The 23,220-nt window shown below is 39.1% G+C and overlaps 1 protein-coding gene across 1 annotated transcript in view; it reads left to right on the top strand.

Moving 5' to 3' along the window:
- myg1 (myg1 exonuclease) overlaps positions 1-22,794 on the top strand; it is a 46,308-nt gene extending 23,514 nt beyond the window's left edge. The window contains exons 4-7 of the mRNA XM_017719170.2: positions 507-656; positions 2,892-3,014; positions 3,163-3,344; positions 21,621-22,794. Coding sequence (XP_017574659.1) covers positions 507-656; positions 2,892-3,014; positions 3,163-3,344; positions 21,621-21,783 — 618 coding nt within the window. The 3' untranslated portion in view covers positions 21,784-22,794. The remainder of the gene's footprint in view (positions 1-506; positions 657-2,891; positions 3,015-3,162; positions 3,345-21,620) is intronic.
- Positions 22,795-23,220: the final 426 nt, after the last annotated feature.

The raw sequence follows: 23,220 nt of genomic DNA, 5'->3' as shown, positions 1-23,220 counted from the left end.
GTTTGTAACCATATAGAAATAGCTTGATCCTTCGTGTCTTCATGAAGAATTGTAGCACTACTTTTGTATGCATAATACTATGCTTCAGGCTTTCTGTGTTTGGGCAGCATCTATGATAGCTAGTTTGTTTGTAGTGTGTGTGTGTGTGCGTGTGTGTATTTGTGAGCCTCCCCGTAAGGCCTTTTTCTTCAGAATCACCAAAGGTGTGCTTGAATGGGAAAAAAGAAGCAGCATTAGTTGAAAAGTATGCCGCCTACTGAGAGTGAGGGTGCATCTGTGACTGGCAAAGGTGCACCCTCACTCTCAGTAGGCGGCATACTTTTCATCTTAAAAGACATTTTTAATAGTTTTCTAAAGGAGTTCTTTTTAGTACTTTTCACATTCAAAAATCAACAAAGTATGTGGTTTGAAAAATGCCCAAATTTTTGCAAAGACATGCCCAAATTTTTGCATACACATTGTTCGCACCCATGGAAAAAAATCTTTTTTTTTCTTTTTCTTCACAGCTGTATGAGAACTTTGTTGAGGAAGTGGATGCAGTGGATAATGGGATTTCTCAGTGTGATGGTGAGGCACGTTACACTATCAGCACCAACCTCAGCGCTCGTGTTGGCTATCTTAACCCACGGTGGAATAGTGATTGCCAGGATACAGAGGTTAGTGTGGAAAAAGGTAGTTCTTTTTAACAAAATAATTCTCGTATTCATTGTCGTTACCTTTAAATAACATCTTTTAAGAGATGTGTTATAAGCTGCTACAAACATTTAAATTGACTGTAATGACCATCTAAATGAACCACTATTGATTTATTTTCAAGAGAAGGTAGACTATATTGCCAAAAGTGGTCACTTGTCTGCCTTCACATGCATATAAACTTGAGTGACATCCCATTCTTAATCCATAGGGTTTAATATGATGTCAGCCACCCTTTGCAGCTATAACAACTTGAACTCTTCTGGGAAGGCTTTCCACAAGGTTTAGGAGTGTGTTTATGGGAATTTTTGACCATTCTTCCAGGAGCGCATTTGTGAGGTCAGACACTGATGTTAGATGATAAGGTCTGGCTTGCAGTCTCCATTCTAATTCATCCCAAAGGTGTTTTATCAGGTTGAGGTCAGGATTCTGTGCAGGCCAGTCAAGTGTTTGTGCACTGGTGCGCAGTCATGTTGGAACAGGAAGGGGCCGTCCCCAAATTGTTCGCACAAAGTTGGGAGCATGAAATTGTTAAAAATCTCTTGGTTTGCTGAAGTATTAAGAGTTTCTTTCATTGGAACTATGGGGCTGAGCCCAACTCCTGAAAAACAACCCTACTCCATGATAACCTACTCTTCTGCATTCATCCATCCATCCATCCATTTTCTAAGCCGCTTCCCCGTGACCCTGACTGAGGGGGGGTGCTGGAGCCTTTCCCAGCAGTCTTCGGGCGGAAGGCAGGATACACCCTGGACAGGTCGCCAATCCTTCGCATGTCAGGCTTGGATGCAGCTTCTTGGCCATGGAAACCCATTCCATGAAGCTCACTAGGCACTGTTGTTGAACTAATCTGATAGCCACACGAAGTTTGGAGGTCTTTAGTGATTGACTGAAGTTGGCGACCTCTGTGCGCTATGCGCCTCAGCATTCGCTCTGGCCATTTTACATGGCCTACCACTTCGTGGTGGAGTTGCTGTTCCCAATCGCTTCCACTTTGTTATAATACCACTGACAGTTGCATGTGGAATGTTTAGTAGCAAGGAAATTTCACGACTGGACAAGGTGGCAGCCTACTACGGTACCATGCTGGAATTCACTGAGCTCCTGAGAGCAACCCATTATTTCATAAATGTTTGTAGAAGCAGTCTGCAGGCCTAGGGGCTTGGTTTTATACACGTGACCAGGGAAGTGAAGGGAACACCTTGGTTTAATTATTTGGATGAGTGAGTGAATACTTTTTGAAATGTAGTGTATATGATTGTGAGGTTAAAAAAATTCAGTTTGATTTCCATTTTACTTTAATGACAGTTTGGTTACATTTTGTCCTGTAGTTTAAAATGAACTACTTAAAAGAATTTAATCAAACAATTATGTTTAGAGTTACAGAAAAAACATAAATGAGTATTAACAATAATATTTATGTGCCCGTGCTATATGCTGGTCATGCCTGTAGTATCTAGTCAACATATTACATTCTCCTCACACTCTTGCAGGTGTCAATACAGTATGTGCTCAGTTGAAAAAATTCATTGTCTTTGGCTGACCTAAGTCTGTAAATTGGAGAAAAAAAATTACTGTCGACCACCCATCAGCCAACCAAGAAATGTATCTACTTGCATGTAAGCCAATTAAGTCAGGAAGGCGTATCTGCTTATTGTCATGTCTCACAGACATCATATCATAATGAGAACAACTAGTTAATCTATTGGTGGTAAAATGTAGTGAAATTACCCCATTAGAGTCTCTCTAAAGCTGCTCCGAAATTCCTCTATTTGGGTGGTGGATCATTCTCAATCTTTATTTAAAGATCTGTATAATCCTCTATGTTTTCCATTACTTCTGAACATGAATATTTGTTTGACTTTAATAAGAAAAGCTGTTAAGGGACATGCCTTTAGTTTGTTTTTGTTTCAAATATTTTAATTTTGATTGCTTGATTTACAACATGCATTATTAGAGAAACAGACACATTGGCAGATTGACAATTTTAATAACTAAAACTTTAACTTTTAATGTCTTCCAGAAAGCAAGTGTAAGATAGACAACCTCATTGTTCACCATGGCTATATTTTAACTGGGGGAATAGTTTGTTAGCTAATGTAAACATTCAGTCAAACAAATGAGCATGGCGACAAGTATCACATCAAGTGGGTTGAAGGTTTAAGTGAAATGTCATTTTTGTAATTCTTTTTTTGTAGGAGGGTTTTCTTAAAGCCATGGTCTTGGTGGGAACGGAGTTCTTAGATCGATTGGACTACTATCAAAATGCATGGCTCCCTGCGCGAGCAGTAGTGGAGGCTGCTGTTCAGACAAGGCATCAGGTAACCAAGACACTTACTGTAAGCACTGTAGCTGTTTTTCATTTAGCCCTATTTATATAATTAGCATATGGTATGTTTGAGTTGAGCATGAAAAATGAATTTGTGAGTAGAAGTAGTGCTTGTTATTCAAAGAATTGCTTTTGCATAGGTGGATCCCAGTGGGGAGATAATTATGCTGGCCCAAGGCGGATGTCCTTGGAAAGAGCATCTGTTTGCCTTGGAAAAAGAGCTAAAGGTGGAGGTACCAATCAAATTTGTGCTCTATCCAGACCAGAATGGCCAGTGGAGAGTCCAGTGTGTGCCAAAAGGGCTCAACACATTCCAAAACAGGTACAGCTTAAGTCACAGACCTGTTTCTTTTTATTTTTGGCAGCATTTATTCTTTTTATAAACTGTTAAAATTTAATTTAATTTGTCTGACCTTCATAACCTCTAGAATCCGCAGTGATAAATGCAGGGACTTTTTGGTTATGGCAAACCTCAACTTTCTCATCATTTGTACTTATGTACTTATTTATACATATTCTACATGGCTTTAAGATGCAACAAGGATTTTACCTTGTATACTTTTTTTTTTTTTTTTTTTTAGACAATGTTAGTTGAAAAGCTGGTTTATGTTTTGTACTACTTTCAGATACACCAGTAAAATCAGTAAGTTTCTTTGCCCAGTAGGACAGCAGTGACAGTGTAATGCTTCAGCAGATTTTGTCACAACACACATATATGAGCCAAATATAAAATGCCCAGAGCTCACGGTGTGTAAATCAAGAATTTGAAGGGTTTGAAGAGAAAGAAACGGTGAATGACATTCATTAAACTTTGTGCTAATCATGGCTGTAGAGCAGAACCTTGACAGTAATGAATTTGTGAAGCTTTATTTGAAGTGTTTATTTCCTTTGGCTCATATATGCAAAGGGTTTTACTTCATTGTCATTATTCACAATTTCAAAAAGTGCTAAAGATTGTTTACACACAGTGCCTTGCAAAAATATTCAGACCTGTAAAAGTTCTGTATTGCAAGTAATACATACTGAACAAAAGATTAATACTTTTTACTGGGGAAAAAATGAATCACCTCCAGAAAGCACAGTGGGTCATAAAACAGAATTTCTACATGAACATCTGGTGTGACCACCATTTGCCTGTAGCAACACAAAACATTTCTAAGAAAAAAAGTACTTTTTAATCAAACTGTTGGAAAATAGGAGCCAAATCAAAAGTCTTGCATTTACATTATAGTTCGGTATGTGTTTCTAATTTTTTCATTGTCAACTGGTCTAACACTTATTTTGGCTTTGGAAATTTAGTTGTTTGTTATCAAATATTTTAAAGTAACCCAAAGTGTTAGGGTTAACCAAACCCAAAATGAAAAGTGCACAATTTTCAGCTTACCCCAAATGTAGCTGATCAACCAATACATGTTTGGTGTCTAGAGCTTGCTTCTTTAGCTTTGGAAACTTACATATACAACTTATATATAAAAAGTCTACACACCTTTAATGTAATTTTGTAATGTAAATCCAGAAATTAAGACAAATCCTGCCTGATCAAACAGAAAAAAAAAGTTTTTTCATTTTTAAATGATTTTTCCTAACAAAGATATGTTTGTTTTTCTCTTTATGTTGGTTGCAAGATAACAATAAAGATGTCTGATATGATTTATGGCTTTACGTTACAAAAAAAATCTATAACCAACCAAATAGCATTACACAACCTGCATGCCTAAATCATCACAAATTTTTCCCAAAAGACAATGTTTTATTTAAACAATAGAACACGAGAGGGAGTGTTGTTACGACCCCATAGTTAAGCCTAGGGGAAAAGGGGCCAGTAACATATGGTTTTGATGTGATGTTTGTAACACGAACCGGGAAGGACCAAGACACAACACATTCAGCGTCTTTTGTGCTGTTTATTTCACACTGCACCGGGGACAAGTGAGTGAGACCCTCCCCTCATACCAACAGCCACCAATATTTACAATATTTATATCTTTCAAAATAAACACTAAATGGACTTCTGGACACGGACGGCGCCAAAGGAAAGAAATAATCAAAACCAATGAAAAATAAAGCTACCCTAGTTCGTTGCTACAGTTACCTAGTAAAAAACAAAACACTGACTGCACTAGTCTCCCCAACACAAAACCGATATACACGGGTTGGCGCCCGCCCCTTACCTAGGGTGTCTATACAATGGGCCGCTACGTGACATAATATGTATGAGCGCGCCCCTCTACCCTGTCCAGAACCCCAAGAAAACACAGCAGCAGCAGCGAGAGAGAGAGAGAGTGAGAGTTATAATAAAAGAAAACCAACAGACTATCAGTGCCAGGAACTTAAGCTTGCACTAGGCCACATCAATAACCAGACACACAACACAGTCCCATGAAAACAGCGGAGCAGCAAGGAAAACACGGAACCAGCTTAGACTCCAGGGGTAACGCCAGCTTCCTCGAGCTTCGCCGGTCTTCTTTTAAAATCCAAGTCCCTCCTCCAGGGCCTGAATTCTGGATGATGATTGGCCGCAGTGGGGGACAGGTCCTCTAACGATGATTGACACTGCAGCCAACCTGTAATAGAGATAGGGAACAAACGAGGGAGGGGACATACCAGCGAGCAAGCACGAAAGGGAGAGAGAATAGAAAAGAGAAAGAAAATAACACCAGCCAGAAAAGCCCCCCCTTTTTCAGGCCCGACACGTAACAGTGTGTTATTGCCAAATAACATCACAGACGTGATGATACTACATGTTTGGCGAATGGTATTGGGTTCATTTCTGGCTGATTCCAGGTTGTTTAGGTTTTCTTCCATCACAGCTGCCGACTGAAAAGCTGTTTAGTAGTGATGACCATTGACAGGGAATTTAGTGTAGCCTCATCTGCAGAGTCTGACCAAATCGGCTTTCAGTGAGATGTGATCTTAGAAGTATCCGTTTTCTGTTTGTGGCAAAGTAAGGAGTAAAAATGTTCAAATGGCTTGAGTATCTCCTATCAAAGTCGTTGCTTAGCAGTGGTGTCTTAGTGGAGTGTTAGTGTTTGTGGAAAAACCTGTGATGTTATGGCGAAATGTCAGCTCGGTTAGAAGCCTTCTCAACCAATCAGCTTGTGTGGCCAGAACTAACTTGTATAATAACTAATACCATCTGTGCATTTCTGCATTTAAAAAAAGTCATAGATGAATTCAGATAGAAATATACTGTTGATTGCAAAGTTTTGTTGCACTTGCACAAATGAAATTTTTGGTTGACTTTATTTTAAGTGAAAATAAGTTAACACAAGTTGTTTATTTGCTGGATTTAACATGTTGAACATAAGTAGCCTGTGCAAAAGTCATGGCACATTTTTTTTTTTTTTCCAGAGTAAAATAACTATAAATTATGTACTAAAATTTGCAGAAAAGATAGCATATCTTCCCTGTAAAGGGTATGTTAACTTTTATTACTTAGAAAATCAACAAAAAATTATTTTGCATTGCATGTTCAAACATTTTCCTACAGCTACATTAAGGTGGGATCATATTTGTGTTTTTGGGAAGGCCTTGCTGCCTTTTGTCCCCCCCACATTGATTTCTTATTCGGGAAGCATCTCTAGGTATGGATTCTCTTCTTCCCATTGAAGTATGGTAGATAACGCCACTGGGGGGCACTCTTCATGTTTCCAAACAGTAAAACAAACAAATATCTTATGCTGTTCAGCTTATTCACATGCACTTGAGCTAAAATAATGCACATTTGTGAGCCTGACAACTTGCATCACATTATGATAATATTCGTTATGTAGTCCAAATAACAGATATCACATCAATATATCATACTAGCACTGTCAAAATTGCCCAAATACAATGTTTGATTATTACTTCTTAAAAATCACATAGGTTTGAACCATTTGGCATCTATTTTGGTACATTTTGTCCATAAAAGGGCAAACCAATACAATGAGAGACTATTTGTTGTTGTATAGGTATATGTTTTAACAAACATGTTTTTTTAAAACATCTATCTACATACACCTTACAAATTAAACAAAAAAATAGGTTATGGTATACAAAACAAACATTCAGTGCTACAAGTATGCTGTGCTGTGATGAACAGCAATTTTTTTTCCTTGACATGAAACAGGAAATAATAATCCATTGGGTACCTGCACTTTTGTTGTGTTGCATATAGCAAACTCGTGGTGGGCAGTGTAAAATATGAGTCAAGATGTGGCTTTTTGGGTGGTGTTCCAGACATTAGGCAGTGGTCATTTAGGTGTATATCTTTGAGAAGTGCCCTCAGGTTGGTAGGCTAACTGTAGCTTATATAGCTTTATAACAAGATTTTGCAATTTTGCCGTCTACTGACCAAAATCCTAAGTATTTCCAAACTGGGCTTTTTAAACCACTTGGAATGCAAATCACTCTCTCACATGGTTGTTGTTGACTTATTCGTTTCAACTTGATCTACATTGCATTTTCAGTCAGTGAAAGTGACATTGTTACTCCTGTCCGAGTGCAGTGGCCCAGGCCCTCACAAAACAGAGAGCTGCGATAGTGCTGCTGTTTTTTTATTTATTAAATTTTTTTTTAACAAAACTTGCAAATGTTTGTAGAATTTCATTTAGAATATTTGTTGTCAGCATTGTCATACTATGCAGAAGCCAAACATTATCATTTTACTGCAGCATTGTAAAGTAACTGCAGGCAAATTTACCAAATAATGCAAAAAATTTGCCATTTGCACCCAGTGAGTAACAGTAAGTAGACCAAAACAGCAGTAGATTTTGGTGTAAATTCTGTCATATGATGAACAAATGCACAACCAAATTTTACGGCAGCATTTAAAAGTAATTGGCAGCCAGAGTTACTATATCTATTCATTAAGTAATTTGCATCCCATCTAATTGACTCTTCAGTTAAATACAACAAATTGACATATCACAAAAACATCAGATTGTGGTTTGAAATCTGTTAGACTGTGTGCAAACCAAAGACAGTTATTTTACTGCAGCATTTTAAAACAATTGGTAGCCAAAATGATCAGACCCCATCTAATTGTCTTGTCATTTTCAGCATGTATTTCCATTACCAATAATTAGTCCAAAAAGCAATTAATTTTGGTGTAAAATCTGTCAGACTAGAAATCAAATATCAAGTGTATTTACTGCAGCATTTTAAGTAAATTAGTGTTCCTAAAATAGTATAATCAGTTCTTTGATCAAATTCAACGTTTTAAAATGACCATCAGTAATTAGACCATAAAATTAAAAAAAAGACTTAAGAAAAGAAGAAAGCAAACTTTCCAAAAGAATTTCAACACAACATAATTGGCATCTGGCAATCAAATACATATACAGAGTCAGAGCTTCCACTGTAAAAACCATGCATGTTCTGCTCTGACAAATTTCCGGATTGTTGTGAGTTACAGACATGTACCTAAGGGAGGTGTCCTTTTCTTATTCAGGTTCACTGAAATTCATATCTATTCAGATCATTTCACAGTCTTAGAATTGACCATTAGAAATCTCCAATACCCTTAATATTCATGTGTAAAACATTGCTGGCATGTACCCTTGGCAGTCAAAGCCATAATTGCAATGTTGGGCCTACTAGCGAAAGACAGACTGGACCCCAAACAAATTGTTGAGATAGTTGGCAAAATGTCTCTGTTTGCTGTCCATTGACCACTGGGATACGCTTCAGCTCCCTCCACCACCCCCAGAAGGATAAACGGCTTAGTAAGAGTGTGTGTGTGTGTGTGTGTGTGTGTGTGTGTGTGTGTGTGTGTGTACCACATTTTATACATTAAAAATGCATCTCTAAGTGCTTCGCAAAACAAAGTAAAAACAGAGGAAGAAAGGAAAGGAAATAAATAGCAGAAAGGGATATAATAATTATTAAAATAGATGAATCAAAAATTACAATAAAAAAAAATACCAAAAAATGCAACTAACAAGAAAATGGAAGTAATAGTAAATTAAAAGTAAAGAAATGTGTTTTTAACTGTTTTTTAAAAACATTGACAGAAGAAGCCTGGTCCTGGTAATGTGATATTGGTAATGTCATCCAGGTCTTTGGTGCATAAAAACAAAATGCTGCCTCTCCACTCCTTTTTAAGTTTCACATGTGGAATATGGGGAGGACTTGCACTAAAAGATCTTAAAACTCGATTTGGAACATAATCTGTCAGGCACTCAGAAATGTATTGGGGTGCTAAAAAATTAAGAGATTTAAAACCTAGTAGTAAAATTTTATAGTCGATTTAAAAAAAAAAAAAAAAAAAAAAAGACAGGCAGCCAGTGGAGTGATGCTAAAACTGGTCTAATATGATTGTTTTCTGGTCCATTGCTGCTGCATTTTGCAGAGTAGTTTTTCAGTTGTACTTGTAGTTCAACTGAAAGTTCTATGAACAAAGCATTACATACAATAGTTAAATCGAGAAAACACAAATGCAGGGACCAATTTCTTAGCATCTTGCAGATGGCGATAGTCATTCTATATCCCTTAAATAATAAAAAGCTGTTTTGGTAATATTATTATGTGGTTTAAAAGTTAAATCACAGCCTAGAGTTACATCAAGATTCCTGACTTTAGTTTTTATTTGTAGAGCCAGATTTCCAAGTCTTTCTTACACCCTATTCCTTTTTGCTTCACTACCAATTATAATTATTTCTGTCTTTTCTTCATTATACTTTAGGAAATAACTAGCCGTTCAGCTAACTATGCTGGACAGACATATAGCTTGTCTGCTGAACTGACATCGTCTGGAGCAACAGATGTATACAGTTGTGAATCATCTGCATAGCTATGAAAATTGATCCCATGCTTCCTAATAATCTGACCCAGTGGCAGCATATACAAGGAAAACAGAAGTGGAATAAGTACAGACCCTTGTGATATACCAGAGAATGTCATGCTTATATGAGATGTTCACCTATGTTTATGAAATGTTGTCTTCCTGTTAAATATATAGAGAACCAGTTTAACAGTTTCATTAGGACCAGTTCTCAAGCCAATTTAGTATATTCTATGGCCTGTAGTATCAAATGCAGCACTTAAATAAAGAAGCAGTAACAAAACATGACCCACATCAGCATTTGTTTTTAGGTCATTCACTACCTTTACTAAAGCAGTTTCAGTGCTTTGATTTGCTCATAGGCCAGACTGCAATTTTTCGTGAATATTCTGTTTAAGAAATTCTTAATTCTTAATTTTTTTTTCTTTTTCCAGTTATTTTACTTAAAAATGGAAAGTTAGAGAACGGCTAGAGTTTTGCTGTTGAAGAAAATAGTCTCCTGTTGGTACTTTGGAACTATAAAATGCGAATGAAATACAAATGAAAAATTTATGCAAAATCATTACATTTTGATGTTGAAGCCTCAGTGAGATAATTGGCTACTTTGGAATTTAACAGGCAATCAGTTATTGAAAATAAAACTTGGGTTGTGTCCGTCATTAATACATATTGAGTAAAATTTCTGTTCTTTCTGTTCATACTGAATTGTTATAAATAATAATAATTTTTAAAAGAATTTTATAGTGAATAGTTTGCAGGAGTCAATTGATTTATATGTTCATTTTTCCAGAACATTTCTGTGGTCACAGACTTTTTTTTCCCCCAGTTATTCTGATGCAACAGTATCTAAAATACCTGCAGTGGTGGACAGTAACTAAGTAAATGTAATTAGTTACTGTACTTAAGTAGTTTTTTTTTTGTGTATCTGTACTTTACTTAAGTTTTTCCATTTTGAGCAACTTTTTACTTTCACTCCACTACATTTCAAAGTCAAATATCTTACTTTTTACTCCACTACCTTTTGAGAAATCTGTCGTTTCTTTTGGTTTTTATGTGTATAAAAACATAACATGTCAAAACAAAAGAAGAGCAAAGCAAGAACACTAATCAGAGCACAGCTGTCACATGGTTCAACGTCAGTGCAGCAGTGTAAAGATTTGGGAGCACATACATCTACCTAAATGATGAACTAACCTAACTTTGTGTAAATAGACCACAATATAGAAATATGTACACATATGCAGTTGTGACTGGCATGTTTCTTTTTTTCTGAATTCATACAAACAATTCATGAATTTTTCATCACACTTTCATTTTATAGAAAATTAGTTTTGGTTAGTTTATGTTTATGAACAGAAACCTACACATCAATATAGTAAAGGAAAACTTATTTGTGATCCTGTGTTTAAAGCAAGTTTTTCTTTCAGCTTGTAACTAATTTACAAAGTAATCTTAAACTGAAACTTTGCTTGTTTGTAAAAGTGATTTCAGAGCCACTCGGTTCTGCCTGATGAAAACTGTTTGCCTTCAGTGTTTTGTGCTTATGATCATTTTAATAGACGTCAGCATCACTAATTAATGATGTTCTATTAAAAGAGTATAGAAAGGTAAAATGTATAAAAATGCTAAAATATCGCTGATGTCAGAACAAAACCTTGTATCTCCATTTTTGTAATTTTTCAGTTTCTGTCATAACTTGAAAATACCTATTGTCTTTTACATTGTGTGTAAATTTCCTTATGAATGGACCAACAGAAATGACCCAAAATTACTTGGATAGAAGTCTGGTTCCTTTGACTTGCATTGAAAATGAAGAAGGTTTTTTCCTTCTCCTGTAAAGTTACAACAACAGTGTTCCAACAGCAGTGATTTTGGTTTTGTTCACAAAACAGTGATATGTACGTGTATATATAAAAGTTAAATAAAAATAGCCAGACAGCTAGGCTAAAAACACCTAGCTGTGCTAGCTTAGCTTGTGTTGGGCTAAGCTGTCTGTTGCTTGCTGTCTACCACAGTGGGACCAATTATTCAGGTCAATTATCATTTAAAAATGTACATCTATAAATGTTTAAATCTTTGTTAGTCACAGGCTATAAGAGATGACTCAGTCAGTCTAAACTGGTTTATTCTGACAGAAGGGGATATACATCTATCGTTGATGCTCTGATTGTGACCAAATTTCATTTGTACATAGTCATCAGCTGAAAAAGCATTTGAGGCTTAAATCAGCATCATTTGTTCCCTACAGTGCTCAATCTTGTGATTTAATCTCACTAAGACTATAATAAAGAAATGTGAATAGATTCGAACAACATCTCATTAAGACTTTAAACTTTGCAAATATATGTATGTTTCCTTAATTGTACATTAATTTGAACATTTTAATATGATCACAAAGTAAGTAATGTTTTAATATTTTGTCCAATCCGTTACATTCCTGCCTAAGGGTATAAGGCCAGAAAATGGGGTGTATAAGAAACCACACAAGGTATTGCTCAGTGCAACTATTTACAAACAAACAAGCCATCTTTCCAGGGGTAGGTCAGGCTAAAATAACAAACTAAATCCACTCCACCCACAAATATAAGCAAACCAAAATCTAACAAAAGATAGGCAACTAACCTAATTCCCTAACTTAAATGATAAATAGGATAAAATATATATAGAAAGAAAATGGCGCTTACCCCCTTCCAGCACAATCATAATGAACAGAGACACTATTTACACACAGTCTTTTACACAGTAAACCTGAGCTAAACACACAGAACTCAGGGTACAAAACAACAGCAAACACCCATGCGGCACACAGCCAACGAAGCAAAAGTTTCTCACATGTAGGCACAGCCGTAACAAATCACTTAGAGGGCGCTCCAACAGTAATTCCAGCTGGTACACTTCTTATGAGTCTTATTTTATCTTAATAATTTTAAATTTAGTAATCTTAATCTTTAAACTAGTAATCTTAGTAATTTTAAAATTATTACTGTTTCACAATTGGAAGGGCTGCATTAAATTAGATCCCCTACATCTAATGCTGACATTTTAAATTAAGTTATTATAGATTATAGTTTTGATGCTCTGTGCATCACAGAAACTTGGTAGACCAGAATAATTGTTTGCTTTAAATGAGGCCTCCACCTCAGGTTACAGTTTAATGGCAGAGGAGGGGGCAACTAATTATGCAAATACTTTAGGCATTAACCAGAAAGAATTTGCAGATTCTCTTTACCTGCAGCTAATTTTTTAAACAAATTTTTGTGATTTATTTTTATTCAGGAAAAACTTTGTGAGTTGCTGAGAAACTGTAGAAAATGAAATTCATTAAGGAAAATTTTCCTTAATGCAACCAGTCTAGCCACAAAATAGAAGTCATTTTCACTAATTACAAGCCATATTTTTTATGTATCCTGTTTATTGTATATATTCTGAGTTCTTACAGGAATTTGTTCACTTCCTGTCAATCCTCATAGTGTCCACTAATAAGTAGTAATTGTAGAAGATTTTAATATTTATTTTGATAAAGCACAGGACCACTGAGAAAAGCATTTTTATTTATTTGACTGTTAGTTTCACTCAAAATATATAATTAATATAATATAATATAATATTAATAGCTAATGCAGGCAATAAACCATCAACGAAATAATTCTTACATGAGGAGCTGGGTACAAACAACTAATGTTAGCTGGCACATCTTCCGCTTCTCCAGGGTTTGGGTCGTGGGGTCAGCATCCTAAGCAATGAGGCCCAGGCCTCCCTTTCCCCAGTCACTTCCACTAGCTACCTAGGGGGGATTCCGAGGCGCTCCCAGGCCAGCTGGACAATATAGTCATGCCATCGTGTCCTGGGTCTTCCCCGGGGTCTCCTCCCGGGTGGACTTGCCTGTGACACCTCCCAAGGGAGGCATCCAGGAGACATCCTAACCAGATGCCCGAACCACCTAAGCTGGCTCCTCTCGACGTGGAGAAGCAGCGGCTGTACTCAGAGTCCCTCCCGGATGACTGAACTTCTCACCCCATCTCTAAGGGAGAGTCCAGACACCCTGCGGAGGAAACTCATTTCGGCCACTTGTATTCGCAATCTTGTTCTTTTGGTCATTACCCAACGCTCATGACCATAGGTGAGGGTGGGAGCGTAGATCGGACCGGAAAATCGAGAGCCTTGCCTTATGGCTCAGCTCTTTCTTTACCACAACAGACCAGTAAAGAGCCCACATCACTGCTGACCCAGCACCAGTCCACCTGTCAATCTCCCACTTGGCCTGTCGATACCTGCCAGCTGCCTCTGGTGTCCCGCAGGCCAACCATGCCTGGTAGGACTCCTTCTTCAGTTTGACGGCATCTCTCACCGGGGGTGTCCACCGGGTTTGAGGATTAGTGCCCCAACATGGCCCATTCTGAGTCAATGTCCCTCACCTCCGCCGATATCTGGTCCAAGTTCTGACAGAGGTGTGAGTTGAAGATCAATCTGACAGGTTCTTCTGCCAAACGTTCCCAGCAAACCCTCACTATACGTTTAGGTTTGCCTGGTCTGACCGGCATCTTCCCCTACAAACTTCCTTCCTACAAACTCAGTCATTGAACTGCGGCCTAGGGTGTCCTGGTGCCACTTATGGACATCCATCCATCCATCCATTATCTTCCGCTTCTCCGGGGTTTGGGTCGCGGGGGCAGCATCCTAAGCAATGAAGCCCAGACCTCCCTTTCCCCAGCCACTTCCACCAGCTCTCCAAGGGGGATTCCGAGGCGCTCCCAGGCCAGCTGGGCGATATAGTCGCGCCAGCGTGTCCTGGGTCTTCCCCGGGGTCTCCTCCCAGGTGGACTCGCCTGTGACACCTCCCGAGGGAGGCGTCCAGGAGGCATCCTAACCAGATGCCCGAACCACCTCAGCTGGCTCCTCTCGACGTGAAGAAGCAGCGGCTCTACTCCGAGTCCCTCCCGGATGACTGAACTTCTCACCCTATCTCTAAGGGAGAGTCCAGACACCCTGCGGAGGAAACTAATTTCTGCCGCTTGTATTCGCGATCTTATTCTTTCGGTCATTACCCAAAGCTCATGACCATAAGTGAGGGTGGGAACGTAGATCGACCGGTAAATCGAGAGCCTTGCCTTATGGCTCAGCTCTTTCTTTACCACAACAGACCGGTAAAGAGCCCGCATCACTGCTGACCCAGCACCAATCCGCCTGTCAATCTCCCGCTCCCTTGTACCATCACTCGTGAACAAGACCCTGAGATACTTGAACTCCTCCACTTGAGGCAAGAGCCTATCCCCGACCCAGAGAGGGCTCTCCACCCTTTTCCGCCTGAGAACCATGGTCTCGGATTTAGAGGTACTGATTCTCATCCCAGCCGCTTCACACTCGGCTGCAAACCGATCCAGCGAAAGCTGAAGTTCGCGGCCTGATGTCCCCAATAGGACCACATCATCTGCCAACAGCAGCGATGTGACCCTGAGGTCACCAAACCGGACACCCTCCATCCCTTGACTGCGCCTAGAAATTCTATCCATAAAAATTATGAATAGAATTGGTGACAAAGGGCAGCCCTGACGGAGTCCAACTCTCACTGGGAACGAGTCTGACTTACTGCCGGCTATGCGAACCAAACTCCAGCTTTGTTTGTACAGGGCCTGAATGCCTCGTAGCAAAGAGCCATGTACCCCGTACTCCCGAAGCACCTCCCACAGAATACCCCGGGGAACACAGTCGAATGCCTTCTCCAGATCCACAAAGCACATGTGGACTGGTTGGGCAAACTCCCATGAACCCTCCAGAATCCTGGAGAGGGTGAAGAGTTGGTCCAGTGTTCCACGACCAGGGCGGAACCCGCACTGTTCCTCCTGGATCCGAGGTTCGACTATAAGCCGGACTCTCTTCTCCAGTACCCCTGCATAGACCTTACCAGGGAGGCTGAGGAGTGTGATTCCCCTGTAGTTGGAACACACCCTCCAGTCCCCTTTTTTAAAAAGAGGCACCACCACCCCAGTCTGCCAATCCAGTGGCACCGTCCCCGATGTCCACGCAATGTTGAAAAGGCGTGTCAGCCAAGACAGCCCCACAACATCCAGAGCCTTGAGGAACTCAGGGCGGATCTCATCCACCCCTGGAGCCTTGCCACCAAGGAGCTTCTTAACTACCTTAGCGACTTCGGCCTCAGTAATGGACAAGCCTATTCCCATGTTCCCAGACTCAGCCTCCTCACTGGAGAACGTGTCGGTGGGATTGAGAAGGTCCTCAAAGTATTCCTTCCACCGCCCAATGACGTCTTCAGTCGAAGTCAGCAGCACACCATCTCCACTATATACAGTGCTAGTGGCACACTGCTTTCCCCTTCTGAGTCGCCTGACGGTTTGCCAGAATCTTTTCGGAGCCGACTTAGTCACTTTCCAAGGCCTCACCAAACTCCTCCCATACACGGGTTTTTGCCTTGGCGACAACTGAAGCCGCAGATCGCTTGGCCTGTCGATACCTGCCAGCTGCCTCTGGTGTCCCACAGGCCAACCATGCCCGGTAGGACTCCTTCTTCAGCTTGACGGCATCTCTCACCTGGGGTGTCCACCACCGGGTTTGAGGATTACCGCCCCGACAGGCACCAACTACCTTACGGCCACAGCTACAGTCAGCCGTTTCAGCAATGGAGGAACGGAACATGGCCCATTCTGAGTCAATGTCCCCCACCTCCCCCGATATCTGGTCAAAGTTCTGACGGAGGTGTGAGTTGAAGATCAATCTGACAGGTTCTTCTGCTAGACGTTCCCAGCAAACCCTCACTATACGTTTGGGCTTGCCTGGTCTGACCGGCATCATCCCCCACCACCTGATCCAACTCACCACCAGGTGGTGATCAGTTGACAGCTCAGCTCCTCTCTTTACCCGAGTGTCCAAAACACATGGCCGCAAGTCCGATGACACGACTACAAAGTCAATCATTGAACTGCGGCCTAGGGTGTCCTGGTGCCATGTGCACTTATGGACATCCTTGTGTTCAAACATGGTGTTTGTGATGGACAAACCGTGGTTTGCGCAGAAGTCCAAAAACTGAACACCACTCGGGTTCAGATCAGAGAGGCCATTCCTCCCAATCACACCCCTCCAGGTCTCACTGTCATTGCCAACATGAGCGTTGAAGTCCCCCAGTAGGACAAAAGAGTCTCCAGGAGGAGCACTTTCAAACACCCCTCCCAAGGACTCTAGGAAGGTTGGGTACTCTGAACTGCTGTTCAGTGCATAAGCACAGTCATGACCCGTTCCCCAACCCGAAGGCATAGGGAAGCTACCCTCTCGTCCAACGGAGAAAACCCCAACATACAGGCTCAGAGTCAAGGGGCTATGAGAAAACCCACTCCTGCCTGCCGCCTCTCACTATGGGAAACTCCAAAAAAGAATATAGTCCAGCCCCTCTGAAGGAGACTGGACCCAGAGCCCAAGCTGTGTGTTGAGGTGAGCCCGACTATATTTAGCCAGTATCTCTCAACCTCGCGCACCAACTCAGGCTCCTTCCCCACCAGTGAGGTAACATTCCAAGTTCCAAAAGCCAGTTTCAGCAACCGAGGATCAGAACGCCAAGGCCCATGCCTTCGGACACTGCCCGATCCACAAAGCACCGAACCCCTACTACTGCCCCTCCCATCGGTGGTGGGTCGATGGGAGGAGGGCTACACCACATAGAGTATAATCTGTGCTCTCATCCCCTTCCTATACTTACTATTTGTCATGAGAGTGCACGAAAATGAACCATATGTCTGTTGTAGCCCAGTGTTTGAGCATTATGGTACACTGCCATTACATTTTGCCATCGTTTCTGCAGTAGTTATATAGAGCAGAATTCAGTTTTACCCTGCTAACGCTCAAACCGGAAGGAATCACAACTTTTTGTGAGAAGGGCCCGTTAAGTTTCTGAAAGCTAATCTGCATCCATGTGTGCTGTCAATTTCTGTCAAGTTCTGTCTCAAATCTTCATACTTGTATTTCATGCTTGCATATGAATCATATAAAGTAACCTCCGCATTTAGACTTCAGTAAATAAGACTGGAAATTGTGGTTAAAAGTCCATATTTAATTTGCAATATTTAAAGTGCATATTATTTTTTCTTATTTGGAATACAATGATTTTAAATCTATTTTTTAAATGTGGACATTTTGATAGACATGCATATTGCATAAATTTCGCTACTAGCACTGGCATTAAAAAAAAAATTAGACTATTCTCTTTTTGTTCTCTTGAGAATACAATTTTTGTGGTTGCTTTCGTATCTGTTCTTGTTCGTCCTCTGTTATGGCTGATTGCCGACGCTGATTCAACATGCTCAGTTGGCCAAAAAAAAAAAAAAAGCTGTTAAGGACCGACTAGAGCCAACAATTCCTTGCAGGAAAAAGTATACTAAAGTAGTGCTAACAGTTATATAGTTATGTTTTTTTGGAATCACTGATTTGTACTAAATCACTACTAATGTGTACTTAATATATATTTAATGTCATGTTTTATCTATACTAGGTATACTAGGTCATGTGTTATTTTTCGCTACTCTGTATAATTTAAGTTAAGGTCTGTGCTGCCAGATTGAACATTAAAATACATAAAAATTGTGCTGTGATGGGGTCAGTGTCTGTCCCATCACCAAGACTGAAAGGACACTAGGGCCTAAAAAGGGGATGGAAATACTTACCTTATCCTAGTTCTGTCCTGATCCTCAGGGGAGTGCTGGCGCCTTCCAGGGCTTCCCTTATACTGGCCGGTTGAGCCTACACACGGCTGTGTGTAGAAGTGGGGGAGGTGAGATCTGAGAACCTGGGGGGAAAGACATAAAAAGAGTTTGGGGGTAGATTAATATTAATGAACAAGGGTACTGGTAAAAAGACACTTCTAGTGTGTTATTTGTATTGTGTTTGTTGTCCTAAAGTTGTGTTGTCTTTGTTTGTTTTGTGTAACCCCTCACTAGCCCAGGCAATGGTATGGGTTAACTCGATGGGGCAGGGCTAGGGTGTTAAAAGAGGGGGAATTCATTCAGGAGGGAGAGAATGGAGGATATGACTATGTGGCCTTGTGGCCTCTGGCACAAGCTGGCTGAGGTTTAGCCAGAAATATCCAAGTGGGACTGTGTAGATGCTTGGAAGTAATCAATTAGTCCCTGTCATTGTGCTACGATCCATTTATTTTACTTTTTTTTTTTTTTTCCAGTATTTTCTTTCGCTTTGCATGTTTTAGTGTGCAATAAAAACATCACGTGTGTGCAAGTCAAAATCGGAGCCCAGCCTGATCTTTTCGAGGGGAACCCAGTCTCTACATTGTCATGCAACAGTAAAAAAGTGCAGTCCTGCAATCTCGACACTCCAACATTACCACGTGCTAAATGTTTGCAGTATTGTTTCTCTTTAATCATGTAATTAGTATATCAGGTTAAACAGTCTTGGCATATAACTGGTATATTTACAAATTACACAGACGGTCAAATACAGTCAAATGTATTTACTGAATTCTTCTTGTGCACTTGCAGTACTGCTGTAGTATACTAAATTTGCCTTCTGCCTGGTGAGTGCTGGGTTACACACCAGCACCCACACCCTACCCAAGAGGATAAGTGGCTTGGAATGTGTGTGTGCGTGTGCACACTAAATTGTAAACTTTAGAAGGATTTACTAAGGAATACTTAGTAGGACTTAAATACATACTTAGCATTCCATTCTGTTTTTCATGTTGTAAAAACTCTAAATTACCTGCACTGCATTGTACTGTACTTGCATATCAGTAGCACTGCTGCCAAACCTGCCAACTGAAAGTAAGCTATCTAAATATGTTAGCTAGTTAACATGACCTAAAACTTGGCTTGCTTAAACTGAGCATAAAGATTAACCATGTTAACTTTACTGGTTTGCTCATGCTGAAAAATCTCTTTAAGAATAATGTCAGTGTCAGTCACTTGAATTTGAATCTTCCCTCTCTATCTGTGCTCCTAGCTTTGCTATTGAGTGAGGTGTTCAAACTTAGCTGATTAGCTTTATTTACAGTAAGACTGTTAATTATCATTTACTCATTAGCGTGTACCTAAAAAAGTGTATAAATTTGAAATTCTTTAGATAAATTCAAATGACAGTTACCCAAGTAGCATTATGTGTCAAGAAAAAAATCTACTCAGGTCCACTTCATATTAAAATCTTAATTCTGTTTTTATTCTGTTGATGTGAAGCACCTGGGCTGCTTTGGTTATAGCTAACACCTCTCACATTGGCACTTTAACATTTTATATTTAACCAAAAGGATCTTAAAAAAAATAGCACGTAACACACTGATAAATGCTAAATGTATTAAATTGCAGTTCCGCAATTAATATTCAATTATACTTGAAGTTCTTAGGGCTTTTGGAAGTTTTTATTTAATTATACTGATACCTTTTTACTCCATCTTTTGAAATTCTGTTTTGGTAGCCTAGGCTATGCTTCTGGTTGAGTTTTTATTTCAGTAAAGTTACTTTTTTGTTATAGTAATACTTTTATTTGAGTATAGGTTAAGGTTGCTCTACATGCTCTACAAAAAATTTAAAAATTAAATAAAATGGAAAAAATTGGCTTGAGAGCCTTTAGGACACCCATCACCCCAGTAAACCTGACAGTGGACTCCTGAGTTCCTGCTTATCTCTCCATGTCTCAACTCTCTGTGCTCCTGCCCTCACTGAACTCTTCAGGTTTTACCAAAAGATCTTATAACAACCCTGCATATCTGAAGTGACCTTCACCCAATCAGCATTAGCCAGAGAGACAAGCACTCATTGTCAGGGCCTACAGAGATGAACGACCCAACTCCAGACTTAGGAAACATACATTGTAATAGACCTAAGAACATTGTAATACCAGATTTTTGTACTACCTATAGCTAAAGATGAAGTGTAATCAATTAAGGTGAAAGGTGTGTATCTGTATGTGCGTGTGTATAATGACTTAATGGAGCCTAAAGTTGTACATGACATCATCCCGTTCCGTTGATAGAAACAGCCTTGAACGTCGTAAAGATAGCCTCCAGGCACAGAAACATCTAATCTAACAAATAACCCCCATCAAGACAGATCCTCATCACCAATAAGCGTCGAAATGTCGTCAATTGAAGTAATAGTCGCCCCTCTAATCTATGCGTGGGTAGGTTTTCACATAGGTATGTATATGTAAATGTGTGTCTGTGTGAGTGGGTGTGGGTATATGTATGCGCTTATGTGTGTGTGGGTGTGTGTATGAGTTGGAGTAGAGCCTGACTCTAATATCTCCCTTGAGCCCAACAAGCTTGACCATCACACAGATAAGCTCTGGGCACAAAAGAACATCTACACACTGTAACTTCTGTAATGATTATATCTCTGATTCTTTTAAAATACCATTAAATAACCTATAGTTGGAAAGGCAAGATCCCCAAAAAATACATATATATAATTTGGTGGTCAAGATCCCCAGGTCGCTTACAAGCAGTAGTAGCCAGATTTGGATAAAAGTTGGTGCATGCTCAGAATCTTTGCCACTCCACTTTCAGCAGCTGAAGTTTATTCCATCTTTTGCTTATTACTCAGTAATCTAAGCACTATATTAATTATTTTCCCTAATTACTCACTAACGTGTTTGTATGTTTTTATCTAAAAATATATGATTTTAAATTAATACTCTTTTATTGTTTCCTTTTTGATGTTACCAAACAGTAACTAAAGGAAAACTTTTTTTTTTACTGTTAAACCTTAACACCTGTTTTTGACGCCCTGTGACTTACCAGCGGCATGAAAAATGCTTTGTTTAATAAATTTATGTTCCTACTCTTCTTCTAATTCTTCATCTTACTGTATATCTCCAAATTTATAGGTTGTCACTGTTGGAGGAATGGCGTGGTATCAGAGACAATGCATTGTCCCAGCTCAGCGGAATCCCTGACTGTATTTTTGTCCATAGCAGTGGCTTTATTGGGGGAAACAAAACCAAGGAGGGAGTTATTGAGATGGCTAAAAGAACCTTACTAGCATCCTGAACATCTCCAATGACTGCTGCACATTGTCTTGCTTTTGCTTTATTGCTTAAGCACATTTTTGTATAGCAAGTTTAACTTGCTTTTTTCACAATAATAAAATGCCTGAACCAAAGCAGTCTGTTTGCCTTTTAGTTTATCATCCATGGAAGTGCTCAACCATTTTACCCCAGACTAGTAATGAGAGTGAAACGCTTTGTTTTTTAAAATGTCATCCAGCCATACATTCATGCCTCCTGCCTGCTGTCAGTAGTTTTACTTAAACATTAAACCTATTATGACTGTCAGTTATTATATAATTGCAAATTTCTTAAACTCAGTCAGCAGACACCCAAGCCACTTACAAATAACCTTAAAATCTGACCTTAAAATAGGTAAATAATATGAATGTTAACATGAAAGTTGTTGAACACTCAAAGAAGAACAAATTAAATGTACATTGTTCTAATTAACAAATGCATTGTTTTATGTACTATAACATTTGCATTCATTTATAAATGTAGACCTGAATTATTTTTGGAATTAAAAGAAGAATCATAGTGTAAATTTTGTAAATGATGTGCATTAAATGTAATGTCAAAGAACCTATTATTTCTGCCAAATGTAAAAATTTTATGTAATGACATTTTTGACATTTGCTAATGTCATTTTGACATTGCCCTTTATTGATTAAATGCATTGGATATGAGTAAAAGTGTCTAGAATCTACACTTGGAAAAGTGTAGCATGGTGATCTATTTTGGGGGCATTAACAAATAAGGTTTTCAAAATGACCATTTTTAAAAACTTGTGAAAAAGGACAAAGGACATTCTACATACGTACATGTATATGTATCTACATGCATATTTGCAGTTATATTTGTGCACTTTGTATCTTAAGTATAGTTGGTGTAATCAAAGCCTTTAATCACATTTGTGTGAGTTGTTAATATTGTACTCATTGCTTCATTTGACTTATTTGTACCACGTGACATCTCAAACTAATGTCAAATTAAACAGGCATCTGCTTAGATACTCGCAGAATCCTTTGTCCTTGAACTTGAGTTTATACTTACATTTTCTATAAATAAACATTATTATGATAATTACACATTTCCTTGATTTTCCCAAGGTCATGTTACCTGACATGGTGAAAGTAAACCATTTTATCCCTGACGCATCATTCTATCTATTCTTAACTTTTTTCCAAAATTTGTGAAAGGGCTGCTGACATTGGCTTTGCACCATGAAGGTCACTTGGAGTCTTCTTTGTGATGCAGTACCCTGGACCTTCTTTTATAAAATGTCAAAATAATAGTCCTTTATTTTTGGTTATGCCACCTGACACATGAATTAAGAACTTTTTCAGCAAGTTGATTACTTTTGAAGTAACTTAAAATCATGCCAAGCTATTTTATTTAGAATTTTATATAAATAAATGTTGTTTTGGTAATTTACCTG

This window comes from Pygocentrus nattereri, chromosome 21 (assembly GCF_015220715.1).
Source record: "Pygocentrus nattereri isolate fPygNat1 chromosome 21, fPygNat1.pri, whole genome shotgun sequence".
NCBI lineage: Eukaryota > Metazoa > Chordata > Actinopteri > Characiformes > Serrasalmidae > Pygocentrus > Pygocentrus nattereri.
Note: the sequence above shows the minus strand (reverse complement) of the source record. Positions and strands in the feature narration are given on the sequence as shown.